Source organism: Anoplophora glabripennis, unplaced genomic scaffold, assembly GCF_000390285.2.
Source record: "Anoplophora glabripennis isolate ALB-LARVAE unplaced genomic scaffold, Agla_2.0 scaffold333, whole genome shotgun sequence".
NCBI lineage: Eukaryota > Metazoa > Arthropoda > Insecta > Coleoptera > Cerambycidae > Anoplophora > Anoplophora glabripennis.
In genome coordinates this window covers 533,421-557,084 of record NW_019416412.1, presented here as the reverse complement: position 1 = coordinate 557,084, position 23,664 = coordinate 533,421, and the positions used below count along the sequence as shown (strand labels likewise).

General features: G+C 31.6%; 1 protein-coding gene across 2 annotated transcripts in view; it reads left to right on the top strand.

Annotated features, from left to right (window-relative positions):
* Positions 1–20,457, top strand: part of LOC108913274 (ADP-ribosylation factor-like protein 4C) — a 29,190-nt gene extending 8,733 nt beyond the window's left edge. For both annotated transcript variants that reach the window (XM_018718801.1, XM_018718802.1), the window contains exons 2-4: positions 1,932–1,959; positions 16,420–16,750; positions 16,838–20,457. In XM_018718801.1, coding sequence (XP_018574317.1) covers positions 16,546–16,750; positions 16,838–17,256 — 624 coding nt within the window. In that variant the 5' untranslated portion in view covers positions 1,932–1,959; positions 16,420–16,545 and the 3' untranslated portion in view covers positions 17,257–20,457. The remainder of the gene's footprint in view (positions 1–1,931; positions 1,960–16,419; positions 16,751–16,837) is intronic.
* Positions 20,458–23,664: the final 3,207 nt, after the last annotated feature.

Genomic DNA, 23,664 nt, shown 5'->3' with positions numbered 1-23,664 from the left:
CAAAAATGCAGGAAAAAATTCTTTCAATTTTCAATAAATTTTTTCAATGAATTTTCAAGTGTTGTTTTATATATTCAACAAATGTTGTGCGAATAACAGTAATCAATCAAGATTTCGGTAAAAATAGGAAATGACAGTTTATCACACATCTAAAACAATAGATTCGAAACAATTGTTTATAGACAATCATTCATTCACTAAAGGCTACATAAATATTAATTAATTACGCGATAACAAAACATAATTATTAAATACATAATTTATTAGAAAACTAGACAATAAATCAAAATTCAAAATTCATTGAAAATATGGAGAATATCTAATACAGACGTGAAAGCAAAAGGTGACTGAAATGTAGAGATTGCACTGCTGTCTATCTAACATAAATATTTATTTTGTTATGTTAAACTGAGAAAAGTGTAGATGAATATACAGGGTATTCTCAAAAGCCGCGAACAAAGTCGAATTTTAAAGGGAAATGTTTCTAGTAAAACTTGTAAGATTTTAGATGTTACTTTTATCGGTTGCTTTCGTTATGAAACTATAAATTTCATTTATAGGTTGAAAATAACTGTTCCAACATGCACTGATTTAGAGTTACATTTTCAATTATCAGTGCTCGTAATCAGCACATCACCTTTCCGTTCGTCATTCATAAACGAATTTCGTTCATTATTACACTGATTCTCTCTTCCTGCTACCTCACAAATTACAATATGCAATTAGTTGAACCAAACGCAAAGCAAGGGTTCGTCGAATAATTCGGAAAAATCACCAGCCCGTGAACAATTAAAATGCCTCGCGAGCGCTTTCGCCTAGTTGCCTCGTATTACATCATTTTTAACATTCTAGTTGAACCCCAGCCTGCGAACTGTTACATATTGCTCGGGGAAGAGTACCCTCCCTCTATTCTTCCTGCCGTCGATTGCAAATTCCCCAAATTTCCTGTTGTCAGTTGCACCCTTAAAAAAAAAGAGTATATTTTCATTCAAAATCAACTCAATTTTTTATTAAAATCCTTCAAAAAAATCATGCTAATTAACTGATACTTACTAACTTTGCTAACAAAATAACTGACTTTTTTTTATTAAAATTATATTGTTCATCTCTAACAAATTCCAGAAATTCCCGTATACAGTGTGTTCAACAAGCTCTATAACAATCGTTAAATGATAGTTGGGTTAATTTCAAAAATGTTTTCTTACATGGACATTTATGTTCGATTCGTTTTTGTTTAGAAGTTACAAACATTTTAAAAAATATAATTTCATGTTTCAATCAAAGTGGCCTGATAAATAAAAATGTTTGTCATCGAGCTTGTAGTATAACCTGTGTATCATCACTTTAAAACTTAAATATATTAGATACATATAATATTGTTTGTTTTGACACATACAATCAGCATTATTATACTGATATTTTCTTAGCAACAAATTTATTAAGAATTTAGATAAATATTTTTCGTTTAAAACTCAAATATCTTGGAGTTGTTTACCAGTTTATAATGTAAATAATAAATTTAATATAATGCATAGTTTATGAGCTTCTGCGAGTAATGAAGTAATAAAATATTAATTTCCAGTTATTGTTTGAGTTTTAGTCTCATTCAATTTTAAACCATTAGCTTGAAGCCAGTGTATAGCTTGCGCCTGATTTATCGATACATAAGTCGCAAGCCAACACAATCAGCAAAAAGAACGTAGTTGTCAGTAATTGCATAGGAAAGATCATTTACATAAACTAGAAATAATATTGGTCCTAGAACTGAGCCCTGAGGTACTCAATTTTTTGGTGGAGAGTCTTTCTATATTTGCTTAAATGTTTTACTTTTTGTACTACTATGAAATGATATGTAGTTTATTTACTTGATGATTGAAATTTATTCTTGTAGAAATCTTCACAAAATAGTTTATATTTTTTCTTGTTTGCAGGTTCAGTTGCACCTTCATCTTTGCTAAGGTAAGAAAAACTGAAATCTCTAAAAACAAAATTACTTATATCATCTACATAGATGCGTATATCTTTTACTTGCAAATGTAAAGGAGTAAATTGTCTATACAGTGTCTACAGAAATGATCTCACCTAACTGTCATCTTGTCTAGTTCAAGTTCTTATATTTGATGAAATAGACAAGTCACTGCTCTCTCTTAGGTGACTAAGCGCTATTGCAATTATATGACGTAATTACAACATCGCTATTAAAAGAAAGTTATTAAAATTTAGGTGTATTCGGAAATTGTGGTACAACAGTATTTTACCGGTTTTGGACAAGTTGTGTCAAGTATATACACTTCGATCGTCCTTCAAGTGCAGGTTCAAGGAGTTGATTGCATTTAGTATGCTTGTTTACTTGATTTAATTTATACTCCAATATGGCTTTTGTTTTGTTTCATAAAACAGTGTGATATTTTAATGGCTTTCCCTCATTTTGAAGAAAGTAGGTGATAAATCACATCATAGGAAGCCACTATATTAAAAAGAAGCTCCTAAATTTCGACACTTATAAAAATTACATGTGTAAGTGCTTAGAACATGGTTCCGTGTTTATTATTTTTTGTTTCGGGTTGTTACGTTCTAAAACACATAATATCCGCTTGGGTTTTTAACAGATGTTTGTGGTAATGTCACGCATATGTTTCCGAAAATATAAAAATATTATCTAGTAGGTACTTTCATTGCAAGGAAGTTGGAAGAACAAATGATGAAATAAAGATTTATCAATGTAAGCACCGTGGAGAAATGTTATTTATAAACACCTCGCGATATAAGACAAGAAATAGAGAATAATAATAATAAAATGATTTTCCAATTTAATACAATTCGTGGCCCTTGAAAATTTGACAACTCATCCATCATTATAATCAAATAATTTCTCTTTTAGTTTTTTTATCCGGGACCAAAAGAATAACACAAGTATGTTAGCAAGTGTGATATGTTATATTTAAGTAAAATATGGGATGTTTATTGAAATTCTACTCACTTGAAACATGTGGGAAATGCTAAAGTAAAAATATACGTATTGTGGGAAATGAAGGAAACAGATGTGAGCTTCCCTTAATTTTAAATTTAGAATAAGGATGCTGCTAGCGAAGAACATAATAATTATACTTATTTGTTCAGTGATCTCTATTTTTGTCTTTCCAATAAAATTAACAAGGAATAATTAGAACGATTATTTTGTTTGTACGAAGAAAAAGTCGAATTAAAAGAAGACCTACGATCTTTCTTCTAAAAATAGTATGATTTGTGTGGAGTTTTGCCAGCCCTCTTCAAAGGCGTTGAAGGTACATTTGCACAATTATGCTGCTTTGCTCACATTAAAAACTCCATTAAGAGAGTATTGACCTCGTGTAGGTGTCTGTTTATTAATTATCTTACCATTATTGGTTACGACGAACGTTAAAATACCTATAGAACAGTCGATCAACTTTGTAATTACTTCAGATTTTGTTTTGTTGACTTTTATGGATCTCTTATGCTAATAAGATTAAGCTAAGTTGAAGTACATGCTAAACCCTATTGCTGTAGTCACACAAGGTGATATTTGCTATAATGATAATTCTAAATGCTAGATTTATACTTGCTCTAAAAGAGCGCTAATAAATGATTATGTTTTGCTGCTTGTGGTATAAATGGAATGTGAGATATAAAAAAATACTGATCGTAGGGGAAATATGAAAAGAAAATAGTTTGGTAATTCTTTAACCTTTTGAAATTCAAAACTCTTGTAAGAAAATAAGGGAACTTTATTTATAGGCAAATAAGTGTTGTCTTCTACATCAGAAATATCCAAGCTTCCACCTTTTTTATATTTTATGTCTTGTTCTCCATTTTCATAACCTGTTATAAATTTATATATCTAATTATTTGTTCCATATTCCCATGTGACAAAACATTAGAAATTAGTGACTATTATTGCAGTCTAGGTCAAGCTATTCGCTTATTATGCCATATTATAATGCAATTTTAATGTGTAATATAGTTACACTTGCATAAATTAATCGATTATAATTTTATGCAATTTTCTGTAGAATTGCAGTAATTTCTTCGTATAATGATAGGCTTTTTACAACGTACCTATATGAAACAAGTTAATAGCATTTCTCTTGATCGGATATTAAGTTAATTTACAGTGTCATAATTTGTATGGTTTAATGTTAACATTTTAAAAATAACAGAAATATCTGACATCGTGTAAACTATAAACTACATTACTAATTCAGAAAATTGTAGAAATAATTAAAATACCGATCAGTTTTTTATATTTTTTTGTATAACTAAAAAATTTCAATGAAGTCGAAAACAACCTGTTCAGTTTTTGTTTTCCAACCATGGTCCGAGAAATTCTGTGGCATTATACCCATCTTAAAAACTAAATTATTCCGTGATTTTACTTTCCTTTACAAATTTTTGTTTTGCCACAAAATATATTATTCGTTGATACATAACACGAATGATATCAGTTAATTCCAGTTATTCTAAAAGAGAATTGGTTGAAGCAATGTTATCGGCACAGATAAACAAAGTACTGCTGGTGTCAAGGAGAGGAACGAAGGACTATTTTATCATTTTCAGTTGTGCTTTTTTAACATCGAATGATACTCTTTTATTTTTTTATATATTTTTTTGGGCATGCATTCAATTTAATAGAAAAGTATCAAGCCAACGAAGCAAAAGGAATTCCTCAGAAGATTTAATTACTTTAGTTATTACATTGATTAAACGCAAACAAATATGCTATAAATTCATCTTTAGGCACCTGCTGTGTCTTATGTAATAGAGGTGTGTATACTACTGTATACTTCCCTGGAACTTATAAATAGTAATTATAAAAATTCCAGTCAGCTGTAAGTTATGTAATTGTTTAATTAATGTATGGCATAACTGGCATAATTCTAACAAACAGGTACTTAATAAAATCAAACTATATCTTGCAATAAATATGAAGTAATACTTTAAGACTCAAAAATATTTGAATTGATATAATACAGGTACTTAATCTTTACCTATATATTTTTGTTCCACTCTTTTCCAAAGTATTTTTGAAATATTTGAAAAAAATTAGAATGGTTTGCGAACTTTATACAGAAACTATGAAAATGTAACCTCCTATAGCTGCAGTTTCGCAACATATAGATTTGCAGAAGTAGAATAACGTATGAACTCGATCTTTGATAAGAGCAAGTCTAACCCAGACTCCATTTGCTTTGTGCTTTTTTTCTTAATTGGGCTTATTAAAGCTATCTAGTCACAGCTAGGTAGACCTTGATAATGCCAACAGAAACCAGCGACGTAGTGTTTGTATTGTATGGCGAGTTAGAGTATTACGTAACTTAAATAATTGCACTTTCACGTGATAAGTAACTAGCGTTCACTACCACTTAGTTTGGAAGCATCTAGTACATGAATAGGAACAATACGTTTATAGATATTTCCACTTCTATTATTCTTCTATGGCATGCATGGTAATATTTTGCCCTACCATACTTCTTTCTCAAAGCGTGTAATAACAGTTTTATCATTCTTTGCTTTGCTTCAGATCAATAATTTAGATGACCTGTGTTTAAGATACTGTTTAAAGATTGCTAACAAAGATACCTTCCAAAATCCAGGTTCATTCAGCGTTATTGAAGATTCAAGTACTGATTGTAGAATGGATATTATCGAGCGTTTCCAACAAGGGATATATAGCTAAAAAGATTGTGTAAACCACGAACTAGTATAGACAGAAATGTATCGATTCAACTTCTGTTCTCGTTTTGGGCAAAAATCGCCTTAAAATTTTTTTGTACATAGCTATTGCAATTAGTAATATGCACATATTTTCCATATAATGTCTGTTTTCATAACTCCAGTACCTTTTACATTCTGAAAATGCTCCCCTACTATTATAGAATAGATGATAACGCTGTTACAATCTTCAAACATGCGGGCTTCGTGCAAATGGATACTATTTTTAATTATTTCCAGCATATAATTATACCTTCTTCCTCGATGACTGCGATAATTTAAATTTTCTGTTTCAAGATGAAATCACGTTTCCAAATGTATGATTCAAGCGTTAATTCAAGGTGAATTATGAAAGGATTTCATTGCTTTAAGTACAATGGGTTACTGGGACTCATTACTCTGCAAAGGTAAACACATCTGTAGCTATTTAAAAAAAAATGATAGACTATGCATATTCGTCTTTGTTGTTTTCACAATAGGCTTTTTTATCAATAAATGATGTATACAAAATAATCAGAAACCAATAGAATTTTTAATATTACTTAAGTGGGTCTATTGTCTTTATGATAAATTAACGAAATAAAACTCTGTGTCTAGGGTGTGCATCGGTTTTTTATTAATGTTGTTATAATATCCTTACTACAAACAAGTTTTAGAGAGTTAGCCTTCAAGCTGCAAGGCATTGTTGCGTAGAAGTTATTACTCTTACCTTTAGACTGCTACATCAGCATACCTACATCTTCCACTAACAGTTGTTTATATAATTAATAATGACGAAGCAGTAGTACAAAATGAGAATGCAAGTAAGCATATCGATTACAGGAATTGTTATTAGCTGATTTTAAAAAGTGCTTGGTACATGCATTTAATTGTTTTATATAACATTGTTAGCTGTGGATGTGGTTATATTATTTTGTTCACATCAATGTTAATAAATTTATTTGAGATTTCCAACAAAATATTTGATTGGTTCATGTAACAATTATTAAAGTATTTAGTCAAAGTATCAGATTCAAAAGAGTCAGGTGGTGTTGTGTTGTCTATTTGAAGGAGGCATGAAGGATTGTATTTTGAAGACTGGGCAATAATTGGTCACTAATGACGTAAGTTCCCTATCTCAGGAAACAGTATTTTCATATCCATATTTGCTTCAGCCTGGAACTGATCTATATTTAGTGTGTTTATCCCGCATCTTTTAGGTACATTTATAAATAAATCGACCAGTATAAAGCGCAAACAACCGAATTGCATATTCTCTTCCAAAGCTCGGTGGTTAAATGCGCTACAATATCTGAACCGAATACCAAACCGCAATTGACTGGCAATGGACAGTCCTAAATAAATAATGTGACGGGATTGCCTCGTTCAAGAAGAGCTCGGATGGCTCGGATATTGAATTGTGCTCTGTTGCGACTCCACTTCGCCGCAAGTCCTTTCCTCCCCACAGATTTGTTTCGTCGAGGTGAGACAGCTGAGAAATGCTGGTAATCCCGCTTCTACCTGTCTGTGACTTTCTGCGAAGAGATAGATTTCACAGAAATGAACAGGAAATTCCCGCATTTTTCTCCGATTTGTTTTCAACGGCCGCAGGAGATTTATTACCAGAAATCGTCTCAGGAATTTCTATTCCGGGGCTGTTTTGTTATTATTTCGAATGCTGAACGTCTATTTTCGTATACCTAAATTCATAAAATATGTACAAATATTTATGATTCCTTTATATGATGCGCTAGTTACTAAATTAGAGTTGAAATCATTGCTCACTGTCTTAAGCTGGTAGAGGATTGCACAATTTTCCAGATGACATTACCCTCTAAATGGCCATGCCATGTTTCTGACACATATAACTGTTTTTCAATTAGCAAGTTTTTATATGGAGCTTAATAAGGTAAAGGCTGTTTAAGTATCACCAGCGTAGCACCATAGTCATACGAAAAATGTTGCTATGCAAATCTTTTACCACTTTGAAATAGCTTAAAAGTCCAAAGCAACATAAATAGCTTATTCTATTTTTAACGGAAATTATTTGTTACACATTGTCAATCAAACCATCATAGACAATAGAGATCTAAAATACACCTAAACCTGTAATAAACATAAAAGTTTATTCAACAATGAGTCAAGTGTTTATATGTTCCTGTATATCTTATCTGTGAATTTTATTTATTGTGTTGATAAGAAAAATAATGGGTTTTGTTATTTTTACTGCATTCGCAGCATAATACCAAAATATAATTATTATTAAATACAAACCAGAAGGTTCCCTTGGTGTTGGTCTACAGCTAAAGAAAGGGAGTAAGTAATTCTATTCCTTTATTATAATTTATAGATCTGTTCATTTCAATAGTGTTTAGGTAATTATGTTCTTCTGGGAAACTCGAAATATGTTGGCTCTAGTCTTGATATATCCCCATGACTCATACTTGTCACGAAATATAACGATCTAACTTGTTTACATAGCGAAAATAACTAAACTAAATTTAGTGGAAAATTATTTATTCCTTGTTTATGCGCAAAAGTTGTAAAATTGATTCTAAACACTCTTCACAAAACTGTAATTATGAAGTTGAGGTAATTATTACAAAGTAGTATTTTCAGTAATAAAAGTAAATGTTTGTAATTTAAATTCATGTGAATATGTACTGTCCTCAACGACTGCAGAAATATTTTAACCAATCTTTAATATGATTTCCCGTAAGCTCTTTTAATAAATAAATTGGGTTTTGACGTCGTTATCATTAAAAAACGCAACCGAACATGAAATTGGTTGAAAATAAATTCTGATTGCAGTTTTTTGCTAGTTCTTTTGCTTTTTGTATAAAAAAATAAATACACACCCAACCGCATTTTATTTTTGGAAGAATTTTATATTTGTGTAAGTTTTATAATGACCATATTTTTATCTTTTAAGCGAAAATTCAGTTAAACTGAATATATTTCGAAATATCAGTTTGCATTCCAATTCAAGTTATACAACAAACTTTTTGATTAATATGTCAGACTGGATATAGAGCTCTATATCGCTGCGAATTTATTTTGAAACTGAAAGTTTATGAAATTAGAGGCATTTGTAAACTTCATTCTTTTTATGTTCTGTAATTTAACTTTGAGTTTATATTATTATGGCTTACATTTGTTATTTTAATAGTCCAATCCAAACATTTGTATGAAAAAGTTTGTTGAAAAGTTACAAATTGTGTATGTGCAATAAATTGAATTACTACTGTATTATTTTCTTGAATTTATTTGGTAAATGTGAAATAAATTGCTTTACTCGTATTTTATGTTCTCCATCTTCACACAAACCTCGACAGTAATTTTATCAATCCTTAACCCAAATCGTTTTTTTGTGTTGTTCTGACTACAAACACTACAAGTGCTGAAGTCATTTCTTTTATAGTCTTAACGATCACAGTTCTAGTTTGAGTGGTTAGGATACAATTTTTAAGATTTGTTGGGCTATAATTAGAGCTGAAGGAAACCTTATCAAATATTATTCTTAGTACTGTGAATTGGCATTGAAAAGTGATAGGAAGAAATTCATTTTAATCAATAATATTGATTTTGTAGGAAATTTCAGATATTCATGGAATTGATATTAATATCTAAAAACAAAGAGCCGTTACCGACTTCTAATATTTCTTTCTAGGATATAAATAAACACTCGATGCATAATTAAAATTTCTCGTAACAGGTTTCCTGGCATTTCATACGGCTTGGCGTAGTTTACTTGATGAAATGTGTTTCTGGGTCAAGTTTAAACATTTGGCTTCGGGCGAAAGGCATTCCTCAACTAAAATCGCTGATTCGTTCTTAATCCTCATTTAATATTTATTCGCATTATATATCCATTATCCATTTGACTGGTGTATGTAGAATTAAATGCTGAATAATTCTATATTAATTACAGTTACATAATAATAACGTTTAAATTGTTTCTGAACTGTTCCACTTATATGGTCATGGAATTTTACTTGACCTCTTCTCTTAAAGAAAACATTTATTTCGTTTTTACAATTTTCACCCACTAATTGATATTGCTGTGAATATAAAGACCGTATATTAGCATCGGCTCGTGAAGTTTCCCAAAAGTAACACAGGATATGAATTGTGCGCCATTTTCATTTTGGAGAGTTGCGGTTAGACAAAATAGAGCGCTGTTCGACGATAAACTAGTGAAAATGCATTACAAGTACTTACAAAGAGTGTGTAGCTGAGATTACGAGGAATTTTCGGTAGAAGGAATGCTCCAAATGAAACAATTGTGAATTATTATTTTAATTGGAGATCTAGAGAAAACTACACAAAGTATTAGCAGTATACCTACATAAGAGCTATAAATAAATGAATTATTTGTAAAATATGCAACGTTGGTGAGCAATAAATAGATCTAGTGGCCTTTTATCTACTGATAACATTGTCTCTTTACTACTGTCATTAATCCTTTGTTTATAATATTGTATAATTAATTATTAGCTCATATTTCAATAATTTTGCGGTGTGACAGTTCTGCGTTGGTTAATTTATCAGTAAATTTGTTTACGTCATGTAAAAAATTTTCATGTGATGATGGTACATCGACTATAGTTTTACATGTTGATAATACAATTTTATCGCAAAAGTTCTCGCGATGTATAAATATCGGCACCATTTATGGTACCTGTCAAAAGTAATTACCGCTTTGTAAATATTTACAATTTGATAAATTTAATGTGAAGGAAAGGTTTTCACAAACGTAAAAGGTACTGATAATAACTGTTTTGTAACGGTATATATTTAAAATATGTAATATTATAATTTAACTTAAAAAAAACTCCTTTGTACCAACTTAAAATACGATAGTTGTCACTGTGACACCAGACTCATAACTGATGAGAGTATTAGGTCACTCCATCCAGACGTTCTGCGGTTACGACAGTAGCTTTGTAACAAAAACTGTATAAATTTCGGTAGGATTAAATTTACTGTTACCGCCAGTTCAGATATACAAGTGGTTTGAAAGTTTCGAAGGTCGAAACGCCCGAAGCAAAAAAGATGAATGGAATTTTTTTCATCAGTACTCTGTCGTACAAAGTGGCACATTCCTATTACCATGATATGACTTTAAAGTCAGAGCCTAAACTAAATGTTTTATATTGGTGTTATTTATCAGTTTCTAGGTTTCTATCAACAACGACAAATGGTTATCATATTTACTCAATTATGCTTCATTTTACATTTTCTGGGAAAATTAAATAGTGGAACACTTTGAAACAGTTTGAAACAACTATTGAAGTGGTCCGATATACAGGGGATCCTATATATTCTCTCAATATTTTTTAGGACAAAAGAACTAGAGTATATTTTTATATAAACTTCATTCTTCCTGCGCAAGAGCAATTTGACCGAATTGTATAAACCTATAATAACTTTCTATACTTCCACTACAAGTCACTGGTACAAAATCAAATTATTGGCGTTTGGAAGACAAAAAAATCAATCAAATCAATTTAAAAATATTTTGTTTTCTTGTAAATAAATCAATAGACATTTCTTTGGCGTTAACACATATTTATCTTATCTCCATTCTTTCACAATATGTAACTTGCGTCAGATATATTAACTAACGATTATTTATAGTGATTTCCAACTAATTATATCTTATTACGTTCTAATCGGTTATCAAAATAATATTCCCATATGGAAAGTAACACAACCTCACAATGAGCGATGATTGTGTCAAGTAACCGTGAGATTTTTTCAATGTGGCACGCGTTTTCCATTGTTTGGTTTTTTATTACCTACTTACGCAATATCGTCTTATGATCTACGAATACCGCGTTACCTGAGCTTAAGACAGTCTGCAATATAATACGTAAAAGAAATACAAGAACAAAAATGAATAAGTTGCCAGACAATCCAGCAGTTTTAGCAAAGAATTTCTGTGCTAAAACGGCTGGATTGTCTTATATTTCGTGAATAAATAGAATAAATACGATTTGGAATAAATCCATAAATAATATCGGAGTGCTAATATAAGAAGACCTAAAGAAATATTGCAATCAAAATGTACAAAATTCGTTTTCCCTGTTTTAAATATTTCTGATTCTAACAAAAGCACTCTGGTAATTTCATTAAATGCAATTTGTCTTTTCTGAATCGTTATTCAAATATAAATTCTCTCAGTCTAATAGTATAGCATTATTAAAGCTTTCCTTAGACATAGACATTTGTTTCTGAGTAAAAATTCCTTTAATAAAAATACCCAAGCAAATGTTTATAATTTAATAAACTCAATTGAATTTAAGTCGCATGTCAAGAGTCTAAATTGCTGGTTGTAACCGTAATAAAAGGCTAATGTTGTGCTTCTACTCGCGTGCTGAGGAAATATTTTTTTTAAAATTGATTGATTAGTTTATCCCTTGACGGCTGAGTTATGGTACCTTTTATTATAAAAATTGTTATTGATTTCAGTTTGTTAATCCTATGTAGTGTCTTCTTTTGCACTGTGATTTCAAATCACGATGAAATAATACTCAATCGTTTTTAAAATTAACCAATCGCAATGTCTAGTTTTAAATATTGACCACGAAATCACAACTAAAACGAAATGTTAATATTTTGATAGATCGGCAAGTACTTGTCAGAAATAATTCTTGGTATAACGTTGTTATTTGTTGGTACACATTTCTTTCTGAACATTTTATTATTTACTTGTTTAATTTAGTTTTAGGAATCTCTCCTCCCCTCTGAAGAAATTGCTTTTGTCGCATGTTATTGTCTCTCTTATTAATTGAGACACACAGTTAAATTAAAACGTTTCAATTTATTGTAAAAGTATAAAAATTTAACATAAAAGTAATAGAAATAAAAAAAATGGCAAAGAGAATGAAGTTTTTAGTGTTACTATTTGAGACAGATAGGAGTTGATGCTTTCTTATTTTTTTATCAAACCGTTTTAAACTGAAAATGTTTTAAATACGAAATACAGAAAGGTGCTTTATTTTGCAGGTAGATACCTACTATTTATATAAAATATTTGGCATCGTTTCATTCTCTGACATTCAACATAACATTATTCTTCTGGTAAAAATAGTAATATTTACGTGACCCGATATTTGGTCCAAGTACAACGATACATTTATTTACGTACTATTCTGAATATATCCCACATCGCAGAAATTTGCACAGCGCTACAGAACGTGATTTTGAAATCTCACTGCTTTTAATCCCATTCAAGTTAAACTACATTTCTTATCTGCTGATAAGAAACTTGTAGGCAAACATAGTGTGGCTGTTATTACATGAAACAGTTGTGATTCCCATGTTAAAAACTTGTCTGCAACAAATTATTTTTGGCCTTCGACCATAGTACACGCAACAGTTGAATGTTCATTATTGTTTTAATTTTTTTAATTCAGGCGCTAGTTGTTGATGACCATGGATAACTCGACGAATCTGCAAAAATATCTGAATGTCATCACTAGGAGAAATAACGCATTAATAATTAATACTTTATTAATTATATGCCTCTAGTTAATCAAGGGTCATTAGAATATTAAATTATGTAACAGAACCAATAATTTATTACTTGTATTGCCTCGATAAGTAACGAACAGGTTAGTGATGCATTTACCAGATAAAAAACAAAGGTTTCCTCATAATTTTAGCGGTAACAGCGTTTGTTACGGATTCATCCTTGCGGTGAATTAAGAATATATTTTTATGTAGCTCAGTGGTTAGGCAAGCATTTCTTTAGATACGAAAAAAACGTCTGTTGATGGATCTGGAATTGTTGTTCTGTAATGCAAGAGAAAATCAATCATATTAAATTATCTGCTTCGATATTTTCTATACAAAAAGCTTATTTCTGTTTCTATCCATTATATTGGTACGTAACTTAGATATAGCAAGGACAATGGAAAAATAAAATGCTCCCTGCTTTTAAATTGGCTCTTTAGAAAAAACTTTTTGGTGTGGATATAACCTACAGCACTGTTTTCATATGTAGCTTTCAAAATTCGCAAATGTCCTTCAAAATGTATCTTAATTAGACTTGGGTGCATCATTACAAACAGAAAGTGAGATTCTGATCAACTTTTTGGATATTATTGACGCCATATTTTGATATATTCGAACCGTCAAAGAACAATTTCAAGATCAGATGGTTACAGATTCAAATAAGGCATACAAAAGGTTTTTTTGCAAAGATCATCCACAAGTGGACCAAGTGTCCCGCGAAAAAAGAACACAATCATGAAGACATAATCAATTTATTCTGTAACTATGTTAGCAAATTGTTCCTTTCCGATGTTAAATAATATAGAATCAACAATTAAGAGTAATTTTTTCTGTTGCAAAGTTAAAATTCGTTCCAATGTAGCTTTCCAGACTATATTGCGGTAATATAACGAATATCCAATTATTTTACAGTTTTCCTTACCCCTTGCAGTTTTATCGCAATTAATGTATTTGAAAAAAATGTCGTGTTGCCAATTTGGATGCCCCAGTTCCTTAAATAACATTGTTATTGTGTCAGTTGGACCGAAGCCAAAATTAATTGTCCCCTATGTTTTTAATTACTCAGGGCGTTCTATGATGCAGTTTGTCTGGCAATCTGGCTGTCCCGATTTCTACGATGGAAATTCCATTAAATCGATCGGATGAAAGCGCTGTCCTGTCGAGTTAAGGCATTTAGCTTTCAAACGTGTCGCTGGTGTTTGGACTGAAAATGCCATTTTATTCCAAAGCTGGCAAGGATTTGCTACACTTGCGTTGATATTTTTAGTGTATAAACAGTTTTACTGAGTTTATACGCTTTTAATCTTATCATTAAAATCCCCTTTCATAAACTGCAAAGTTAGAAGTATGCAGGCTTTTAAGAGTGCAAGTTTAATTAAATTTAAAATGGAATTTTCAACGATCTAAGCAGCAAACAATCAATAATTTGAAAATATTACGTCAAGAAGGTTCTGAATAAACATATTAAATAAAAATGTTGCTACAGAAGGTTCTGAATAAATATATTAAATAAAAATGTTGCTAAAGGACAAAGATACACTTATTGATGATTTAAACTTCATAAGCTAAGTGATATAAATTCTTTTTTATTTTAAAAGAAAACATATATTTCATGATAAATACCAAAATACCACATACATCCTGCGCTGTTGACTCACAGACTGAACAAAGTGGCTACCTGCCACAAAATTTAAAGAAAAACATAGCCGACCACAAAATTACTGAATACCTTTAAGAACCACATCTCGGGTAATTTTAGACCCAATAAAAATGAAGTGGTGAGTTGTTTATTATCTTTATGTTCTGGAAAGAAAATAATATAGTAATTCCTTTATGTGTAAGTAGTTTACTTGCGGTTTTATTCGCATATATCGAAGTGTGGGAATGAAGGAAATATGTTGTTTTTATCTGTTATATTTTGTGTTGTTTATAAGTACTTGCAAAAACAGTATAAACATTTTTCCTACAAAACATGTTGCTTTATGTATCAAAAATGTACTTGCGAACACATTCATAAAAAAGGTAACATTTCCTCTTGGATTTTAACAGAATTAAATTCCTAACACTACACTAAATTGTACTATATTATTTCTACTATTTTGGATTGAAAAGTTATTATGTGACATCCATTTTTAACTCACACGTAATCTAAGTTGTCCAAACAATCCTTTAATAACATTTCTCTCACATTTAAGGCTTGCAATTTCTTTCTAGGTATGTAGACTGCGTACTTTCTATAGGACGAACGATTTTAATTTTCCTTTTGCTTTGTCGAGAAACCGTTGTCCCAAATTCTTATGATTTACAACTCTTTGTGTTGAAGCTTTTGGCAAATTTACCCCGACATTATGTTTTCACAAGCTATTATGAATCCTTTCCCTTAATATTTGAAGCAAAATCTGTTGGAATCTGCTTTGTTTCAATCGTTACCTGTTGAATCGAACAATAAGAAGCGTGTTTAACTCCCCTTTTCTGTTTCGACAAATTTGTCTTTAGTTTTCGGATGTTTAACAATGCATAATGCTTCATTAACAATTCAAAACTGATTTAATTTATTCTGTTAATGTCCACTGTCACTGATTTCAAAGAAGTGGCATTATATCGACTCCCAGTTAAATGCCCGCAGCAACAAAGGCCAAAAAACGTTACCGATGGCTAATTTTGATTCAAACCGCGTGTTCCCTGTTAAGATGTAACCGCACGTAGTACTGGTACCACGTACATACTGGTGGATGTTCGGTTAATATTTATAGTATAAACACAGATAAAAGTAACGTTTACTACTTGTTCTAACTCTCATATTAACGGTCTCCGAGGCCTCTTGTAAATAATTATAAGTTTTATTATCATCTCAGACGGGGTCGAGTAAAGTTCTTAATTCGAGCTGTTAACGAGTGAATATTTACACTAGGCTTAGTGTTCGGGAAAGTGTAAATTATAAACGGGGGAATATAATCCGTCTGAGTAAAGCTCTCAGTCACATATAAAAGTATGAACTGTTCTGAAACTGCATGAGGTATCATTTTTATATTGACCGTAAACGTATCATTAGTTCTCTTAAAAAAATTAATCTTCAATGTTCAGTTAGCAGTTCTACCATTTGATCTATGACTTTGATTTCTTGTGTCCTGAACTTGACATAAACCAGCAAACAGTCATCAATTAACAACACAATTTATCTTGTTTCAGAACGTAAAAATGCGCCTACACAGCCTTTCGACTTCGTAACGCTTTCGATGCCTAAACGAACGTCAAGGAACACCAAAACCAAGATGTAACTTAAGACTGCCAACACAAACCGTTAATCATCCATCAATGGGTGCCAACATGGGCAAGAACGCGTCCTTGCTTGATGCCTTGCCATCAGGCCAGGGCACCCTCCACGTAGTGATGCTCGGATTAGATTCAGCGGGGAAGACGACGGCACTCTACAGACTGAAGTTCGACCAGTACTTGAATACGGTCCCCACCATCGGGTTCAACTGTGAGAAGGTCAAGGGCATGATAGGAAAAGCCAAAGGTACAATATTTTCATTGCTAGCATCTCTCAACATTCCGCTCTTGAACAAATCTTCAAAGATTTGACTAACAGTGATTTTCTTTCTAGGTATCAACTTCCTGGTCTGGGACGTAGGTGGCCAAGAGAAGCTCCGCCCGCTGTGGAAGTCCTACACCAGGTGCACCGACGGTATAGTGTTCGTGCTGGACAGTGTGGACGTGGAACGCATGGAGGAGGCCAAGATGGAGCTCATACGGACAGTAAAATCGCCGGAAAATTCGGGGGTGCCCATACTAGTGCTCGCCAACAAGCAGGACTTGCCGGGAGCTCGCGAACCGCGCGAACTCGAGAAACTCCTTGGTCTGATCGAGTTGGGCCACGGCGGGGCCCCTGGGGGACACCTGTGGCACGTGCAGCCAGCGTGCGCCATCACTGGGGACGGCCTCCACGAGGGCCTGGAGGTGCTCTACGAGATGATACTCAAGAGGCGGAAGCTGGCGAAAGAAAGGAAGAAGAAGGGGAGATAAGACCGTGGTGCCGTGGGACTGTGCCCAGTGTAGTCAATAATTTAAGGTGTTTTATAGTGTTTTTAATAATTTTGCTGAAAAGGAAACGAATTCCACATGGTACAAAACAAAAGTAAGTCAATTTGTGACGTTAGTAAATAAGGCAGAACTTGATTAACGAAAATTTTAAATAGAATATACAAATTTTGATGCATGTGGGAATATAAAGTATTTACTGGAGGTTCCCTTAAATGTATGTGCAGGCTTTTTGATACATACATACAAATATTACAACAAAACAAAGTATCGTTATTCGTAACAGCGTATATGAGAATTTGGCCTAAATAAGCATTAGCAAGTTTTTTCTTGTTCGTGTTAGTTCTTACATCTTATTTATCTTAACTTAGACAAGTGGGATAAAAGCAACGAAATGTTATTTGTCTACTGGTAGATCAGCTTTAACCCTTCTCTTAAAAATGCTGTGTCCTTTTACACTCTTTGGTTTCAATGACGAAGATATATATATATTGTGTCCAAGCAGTCTACAAATAATTGCTTTGTGGAATATAGTTTTTCACAGTCACCTTGATAAAGCAATCGCTTTTTTTTGTCTCTTGGAAAGTGTAAGACCCTGTAGAAGTTTGACACCCAAATTAACACCTTATGACAAAAGATGTTAAAGTTTAATTATTGAATTAAACAATGATTGTACAATCTTCCCACATTGTACAATGCACCAGCGAATAAGGTTTGACGAAGTATGCCTATTTAACTTGAATATCCAATTGAGCAACAAAATTTTAAGGTATTTTGTATGTACAAACAACCTGTTCAAGCTTAACCTTACGTTTAGGAGAACCTTAACATTTTAACACGAACAAGATGCACAAGACAGAAAAATGGTTGTAATTAATATTATCGCCCTTACATGTTTCTGCTGTGAGTTTATATGATGAAAGATACATATCCCATAAAAACAAATAGAAAAACTTTTAAGACAGTAGAAATTTCCTTGAAATATTCAAACTTTCCTTACTACGTGATCTCTTCGTTAAGGCCAGGCAACAGAAATATTTTCTTTTCCAGCAATGGCTTCTGATCTCTAGAACTCATTTTTTTACTCAAGAGTGATACCAAAGAATAATAAATGCATACTTTTAGTATTGTACGACTGAATAAACCTCGATATTTGTACATATCAAAAACCTGTCAAGTTTCTTTTAAAGCATTTTCTACTAGTCAAAGTCATGGAAACTCATCTGCAGACATTACTTTTATACCAACTGATTCGTATATTTTCTTTTACGAGTTGTTGAGGATTTTGTCTTTCCGTAAAAAAATCAGTTTTAAATTTAATTCAGCTCTTTAATTTTTGATGCAGTGTTAGTGTTAAAATCTCCACAAATTTTCCTCCATTACCTTAGACACGAGAGGAACAATACCCTCTGGACCTACCAGTGGAAATAAATTTAGATTCTGTCGTCATAAATCACGTGTAAAATGTACATAATTTATATTCCTCACAGTAATTTATCAACCGTAGGTATTCTCGGCAGTAAGGATACTTTTTGGAGTAATTTAAGACATGATTTTATTAAAAACACTATATATTTTTGTAATGCCCGTCACTTGCCTAATAGAGTGAATGTTTTTTAAAGAAAAGCGTTGTCGGTGTCGCTTCAAATTGTGACCTACTTTTTTATCCACGTGTTACGTCTAGAAAACAAATTTTAGAAACTTATACATACTTTAAGAAACTAAGGCACAAAGCAGATACACTAGTGTACTTTTTGTTGATTATAAAATAAGTTTCATAAAATGTGATATTTTGCGATAAGCGAAAAGTACAATTTTGTATGTATGATAAGGGTTGTTAATAATGTACCTTTTTAATTGAAAAAAAATGACTTTGATAATCGTTCTTTTCCTGAGGGTTGATTAAGTAGCCAAGCTTCGTGGCCTCGGGATAGCTTTTTACTTACTTGTGATAGCCGAAAAATAGGTTTACTCTTATTTTTATTTTCACATAATAGTGAAAACTTAGTGAAGTAAGCTATGAATAGATTTCTCTTACAGCAAAATCAAGTATCAAGTGAAGGTCGACAATATTGGATAGAATATCTAAACTTGCATCAAATAACCAAAAATAGATTTCAGATAAGCAGAGACACAATGGCTAATAATAATATGCTGCACCCTGTTCCGCACAAGTCTTAGTCAGACATCCTACTCCTCACGTGATATTTGATGATGCTCTACGAATGGGATAGGGCAAAGGAAGAGAACAGTAGACTGTTGTCTCTTTTATATTTCTCCAATAATTTGAGTCAATGCTGAATACATTACTTAACAGCTTAAGAACGGTCTATTTTATTAAGCCCTATTTAAGCCTTTTGTAATTGAAAATTTTGAATATGACTTTTAATATGTGCGTTGTAAATTTGTAATCGCCAGGAGAGCCTAATAAAAAGCTGTAGATTGCACACACCAGGTCTTTGAAAGAGAAACGACGGTTATATCATTGTGTATTAAGAAAAAATGAAAGCGGTGTGAACCCATACCCTTATTATTCCCATTGTACGCTTTACATTACATCAAAATGTGCAATTTAGATAATAATTAACTGTGTTCTTGAATGGGTCATCGGCCATGTTTTGCATTATATCCAACACAATTAATATTATTAATTAAATCTCAACTTGCTGTGAGTGTCAGTGGAGGATGCGTTATTACTGGTTTTAAAGAAAAACTTTCCTCTGCAGAAAGCGAATATCATAGTAATGATGATGTTTCTTCATCGCTGATGGGAAAAGTGCAACAATATTGTATTGTGCATTGTACTGATACTGTCCATATCTGATTTCCAAATAGTAAATTAAATTAGCATAACGATTACAGTCAGTATGCCATTGAATAGACAATGTATATCTTCCAACCACAGACGAAAATAAATATAATGCGCACTCTGCAGTGGTCTGTGCTATGGGAATCTTGGATATATTAGTCCAGTTGTGTATTTTGTGATTAATCCGGTCTAATCATAGATTACACGAATAAACTAATAAATGCTAGATCATTGCGCAAACTTAAGCTTGAAACTGCTCGAGCTAACAATTGTACAATTTTCGTCATCATAACATATAGACTACAAGCCCATCGGAAATTTTCAAGGGGTTATTTGACCCAGCATGAATTATTTATAAATCAATACTGACACATATAACAATAACTTTAGAAACTATGCCGAAACTATTACCTATGTACTCACCTGTACCAACAAGAATTGACGGTATAGTTTCTAAAGTTATTGTTATATGTGGATTTATAAATAATTCATGCTGGGTCAAATGACTTCTTGAAAATTTCCGATGGGCTTGTAGTATAATATGAAAAAGCTGACAAGTTTAAATTCATGTAAATTGTAGATAAACATACAATTACTGTGTGTATCTCCATCTCATCTTATCCAACGAAGGAAAAGTAAAAAATGCTTCATAATGAAATATAGTTAAAACAGTCATTTGCTTTATGGATGAGCTTTATTTATGCCCCCTGACACTGCATATAATAAAATGTAATATCTCTTAAAGGCATATTCCAATCGACATGGCCTGATCAAATTTGGACACAGTTTGTTTACCAAACCAAAGGTGCTCATTTATTTGTAAGTAGATTTAGTTGACACTATAAATAAAAACAATTAAAGTACTGCGTCACTTGATACAAGGAAGGCTGAAAACGGGCAGCTTTGGAAAATTACTATTATATTAAAAAGAAATGAAAAGTAGTCCGTCCTTACAAATTACCTAATAACTAAATTATCGTTATCATATTTTTAATGTTTTCTAAGACGTGATAGGGGAAGAAATATAAGGAATTGTTTTGTTGTTGTTTGAAATGAGGAACTAAACTTGTTCGAGGAGTGTAGTCAAATATACTGCACCAAAACAATTAGGATCTCGGTGTTCTAACTTAGATTGGTTTAATAATAATTGTTGTGCCATTTGTTATCTGTTCAACTGACGTAGTACTAAAAAATACGACCAATTTATAAACGATTTGTTCGATACACGGCCTTTTCAAACTAGCTTCGTTTATTCAACTATATGTTTTTGAAACAATTGTTTTTATTTTCGTCTTTGTATAGAGGTGTTGAATTAATAGAACTGTATAGATAATATATTATTATTATTAGAATCCTATATATTGATTATTAATCCTGTTATCCGCTCGCCATGTTTGTACAATGTAATTCTTGTAAATATGTACCTAAATGTATCATAATTATTATTTCTATTAAACCCCTGTTTGTTTTTACGGAAGTGTTTTATTGAAAACCCAGTTCCTCTGTTGTTCCGTCCAAAGCAGCAACAAAAAGTAACAGGATCTGACTACGTCAAAATAATCGTTGATTTGCAAATCTGCATGGTGTGTCCAACTAATGATATAAAGAAACAACCTCGCAAAATCGTTAATTAATAAAAAAAAATACAATTACTTTACCATAACAATCCAATTTGTGGTTTTTTACGTCTGCAATTATTTATAATTGTATCATTATGTCTAGTTTATTGCAAACAATTTAACCTAGTAATCTACTTGTTGAAAATTGTAATTTAATTTTCTACAAAATGTCAAAAATTACCTAAATAATTGAAATCTTAAAATCCTGAACTAATTTACAAAATACGCTGAAATTGAATCCATTATACAATAAAATTATAAATGTTATTTCCACAAATAATTGAAAATTAATATAGATTCCCAATTGGATTTACAGTATTTTTTTAATGGACGTAATTTTAAAACAGTTTTCCATGATTTTTTGAAGCAACGTAATAAGTAAGAAGATAATTAAAAAATTAAGATTGTATAAATAGAATGAAGAAGAGAAAGAAGATCTGAAGAGTCCCATAACAATCTAAAATTGTTGAAGATTATACCATAACGTCAAAGATAAGGTGAGTAATACAGCCATTACAGCTTAAAAATAAATCAAGAGAACAACACATTATTCTTCAATCAGCAGCTTCGATTGTTTATTGGAGAGATTACATTTAATGGGTGAATATTGGGCTAGCGCGTTTAACTCGTTTCTGTAACTTTACCTTCGGTGCCGGTGTGTCGTCCATAATTCAAAATAAGGGCGAAAGTTTTAGGTCGTAACTCTATTCGATCATTTAGGGTGTGTTAGGAACCAGCTGTTTGTAATTTATTCCACCGCCTTACACTAGATTGCTGATTTGATTAATAACGCTTCAACAGGCTCTTTAAATATCGCCTATGCATATCTGAAACATATGAAGGTAGCGAACAAGAAGCTGATTCCTTGGATTGTTGCGAGAATAATAATTTATGATAAATTGACCATATGGCAAAAAGGTAAGTAAAGATACCAGGATATGTTTGTAGTGTTGCTTAAATCTTTTTGCTTCATTTAACCGCTAGAGGACATAGAAGTAATGAAAAAAAAATACTTTTGAAACTGTTTATTAGATTATACTAAAGTTTTAACTATAAATCTAAATATTAGGAGGGGACTAAGTTCTATAGTGTTAACTGTAAACAAACTTTTATTAGTAATTTAAAATATTAACCAAATAAAATTGATATATTCTATTACCTCAAAAGCTGCCAATAAATAACATAGTTGATTGTTTATTAACAAAGAGCTTTCTTTAACTGCTGTGTTAAACTGTTGACCTTTTAATCTGGAGATTCTAGTCGACCCCTTTATTTTTATCTTCAGAGAGCTTTGAATTAAGTTAATACATTTCTGATATCGGTCCCGTAACATAATTTCGAATATAAAATCAGTCAGATTTATGTGATAAATATCAACACGATTAACATGCAACAATTACCTGTTTGTATAACAAAAGGAAAAAGACAAAAATATTCACGCTTCTAGATACATTTGCTATATCCTTGGTCACTATTGTTTAAACAAACAAAATGTAGATATTAATGATTACCACTATTTGATATGGTTTTTATTCTTAACAAAGAAACAAGGACTTTGTAGTGCAAATAAACTTGTCATTTTCTTCGTTATTTTTTATAACAGACCTCTGATAACAGAAATTAATCTTTATTAGGTAATACGAAACGTTAATAAATGACTAGAAATTGATACTTTCAAAGTCCATTTGCAACTTCATGCACATCATCTAATTTGGTGTAAAGACTGGTCTTTTAATACTAAAAACATATAGAAACATGTTATATATAAAACCAAAAAAATTAGAGGGCCAATAGGCAAGTAAAACTAAAAACGAATTTTCTATTGTCCTGCAAGTAAGAATTTGATGAGAAACAGTACTAATACGTATTTGTATCTCCTAGAGAATATCGCTTTGGAACAAGTAAAAAAAAGTGTTTGAAAAAGCAACCGTACCTAAAGTTATACAAAAATTAGACAGCTTACTA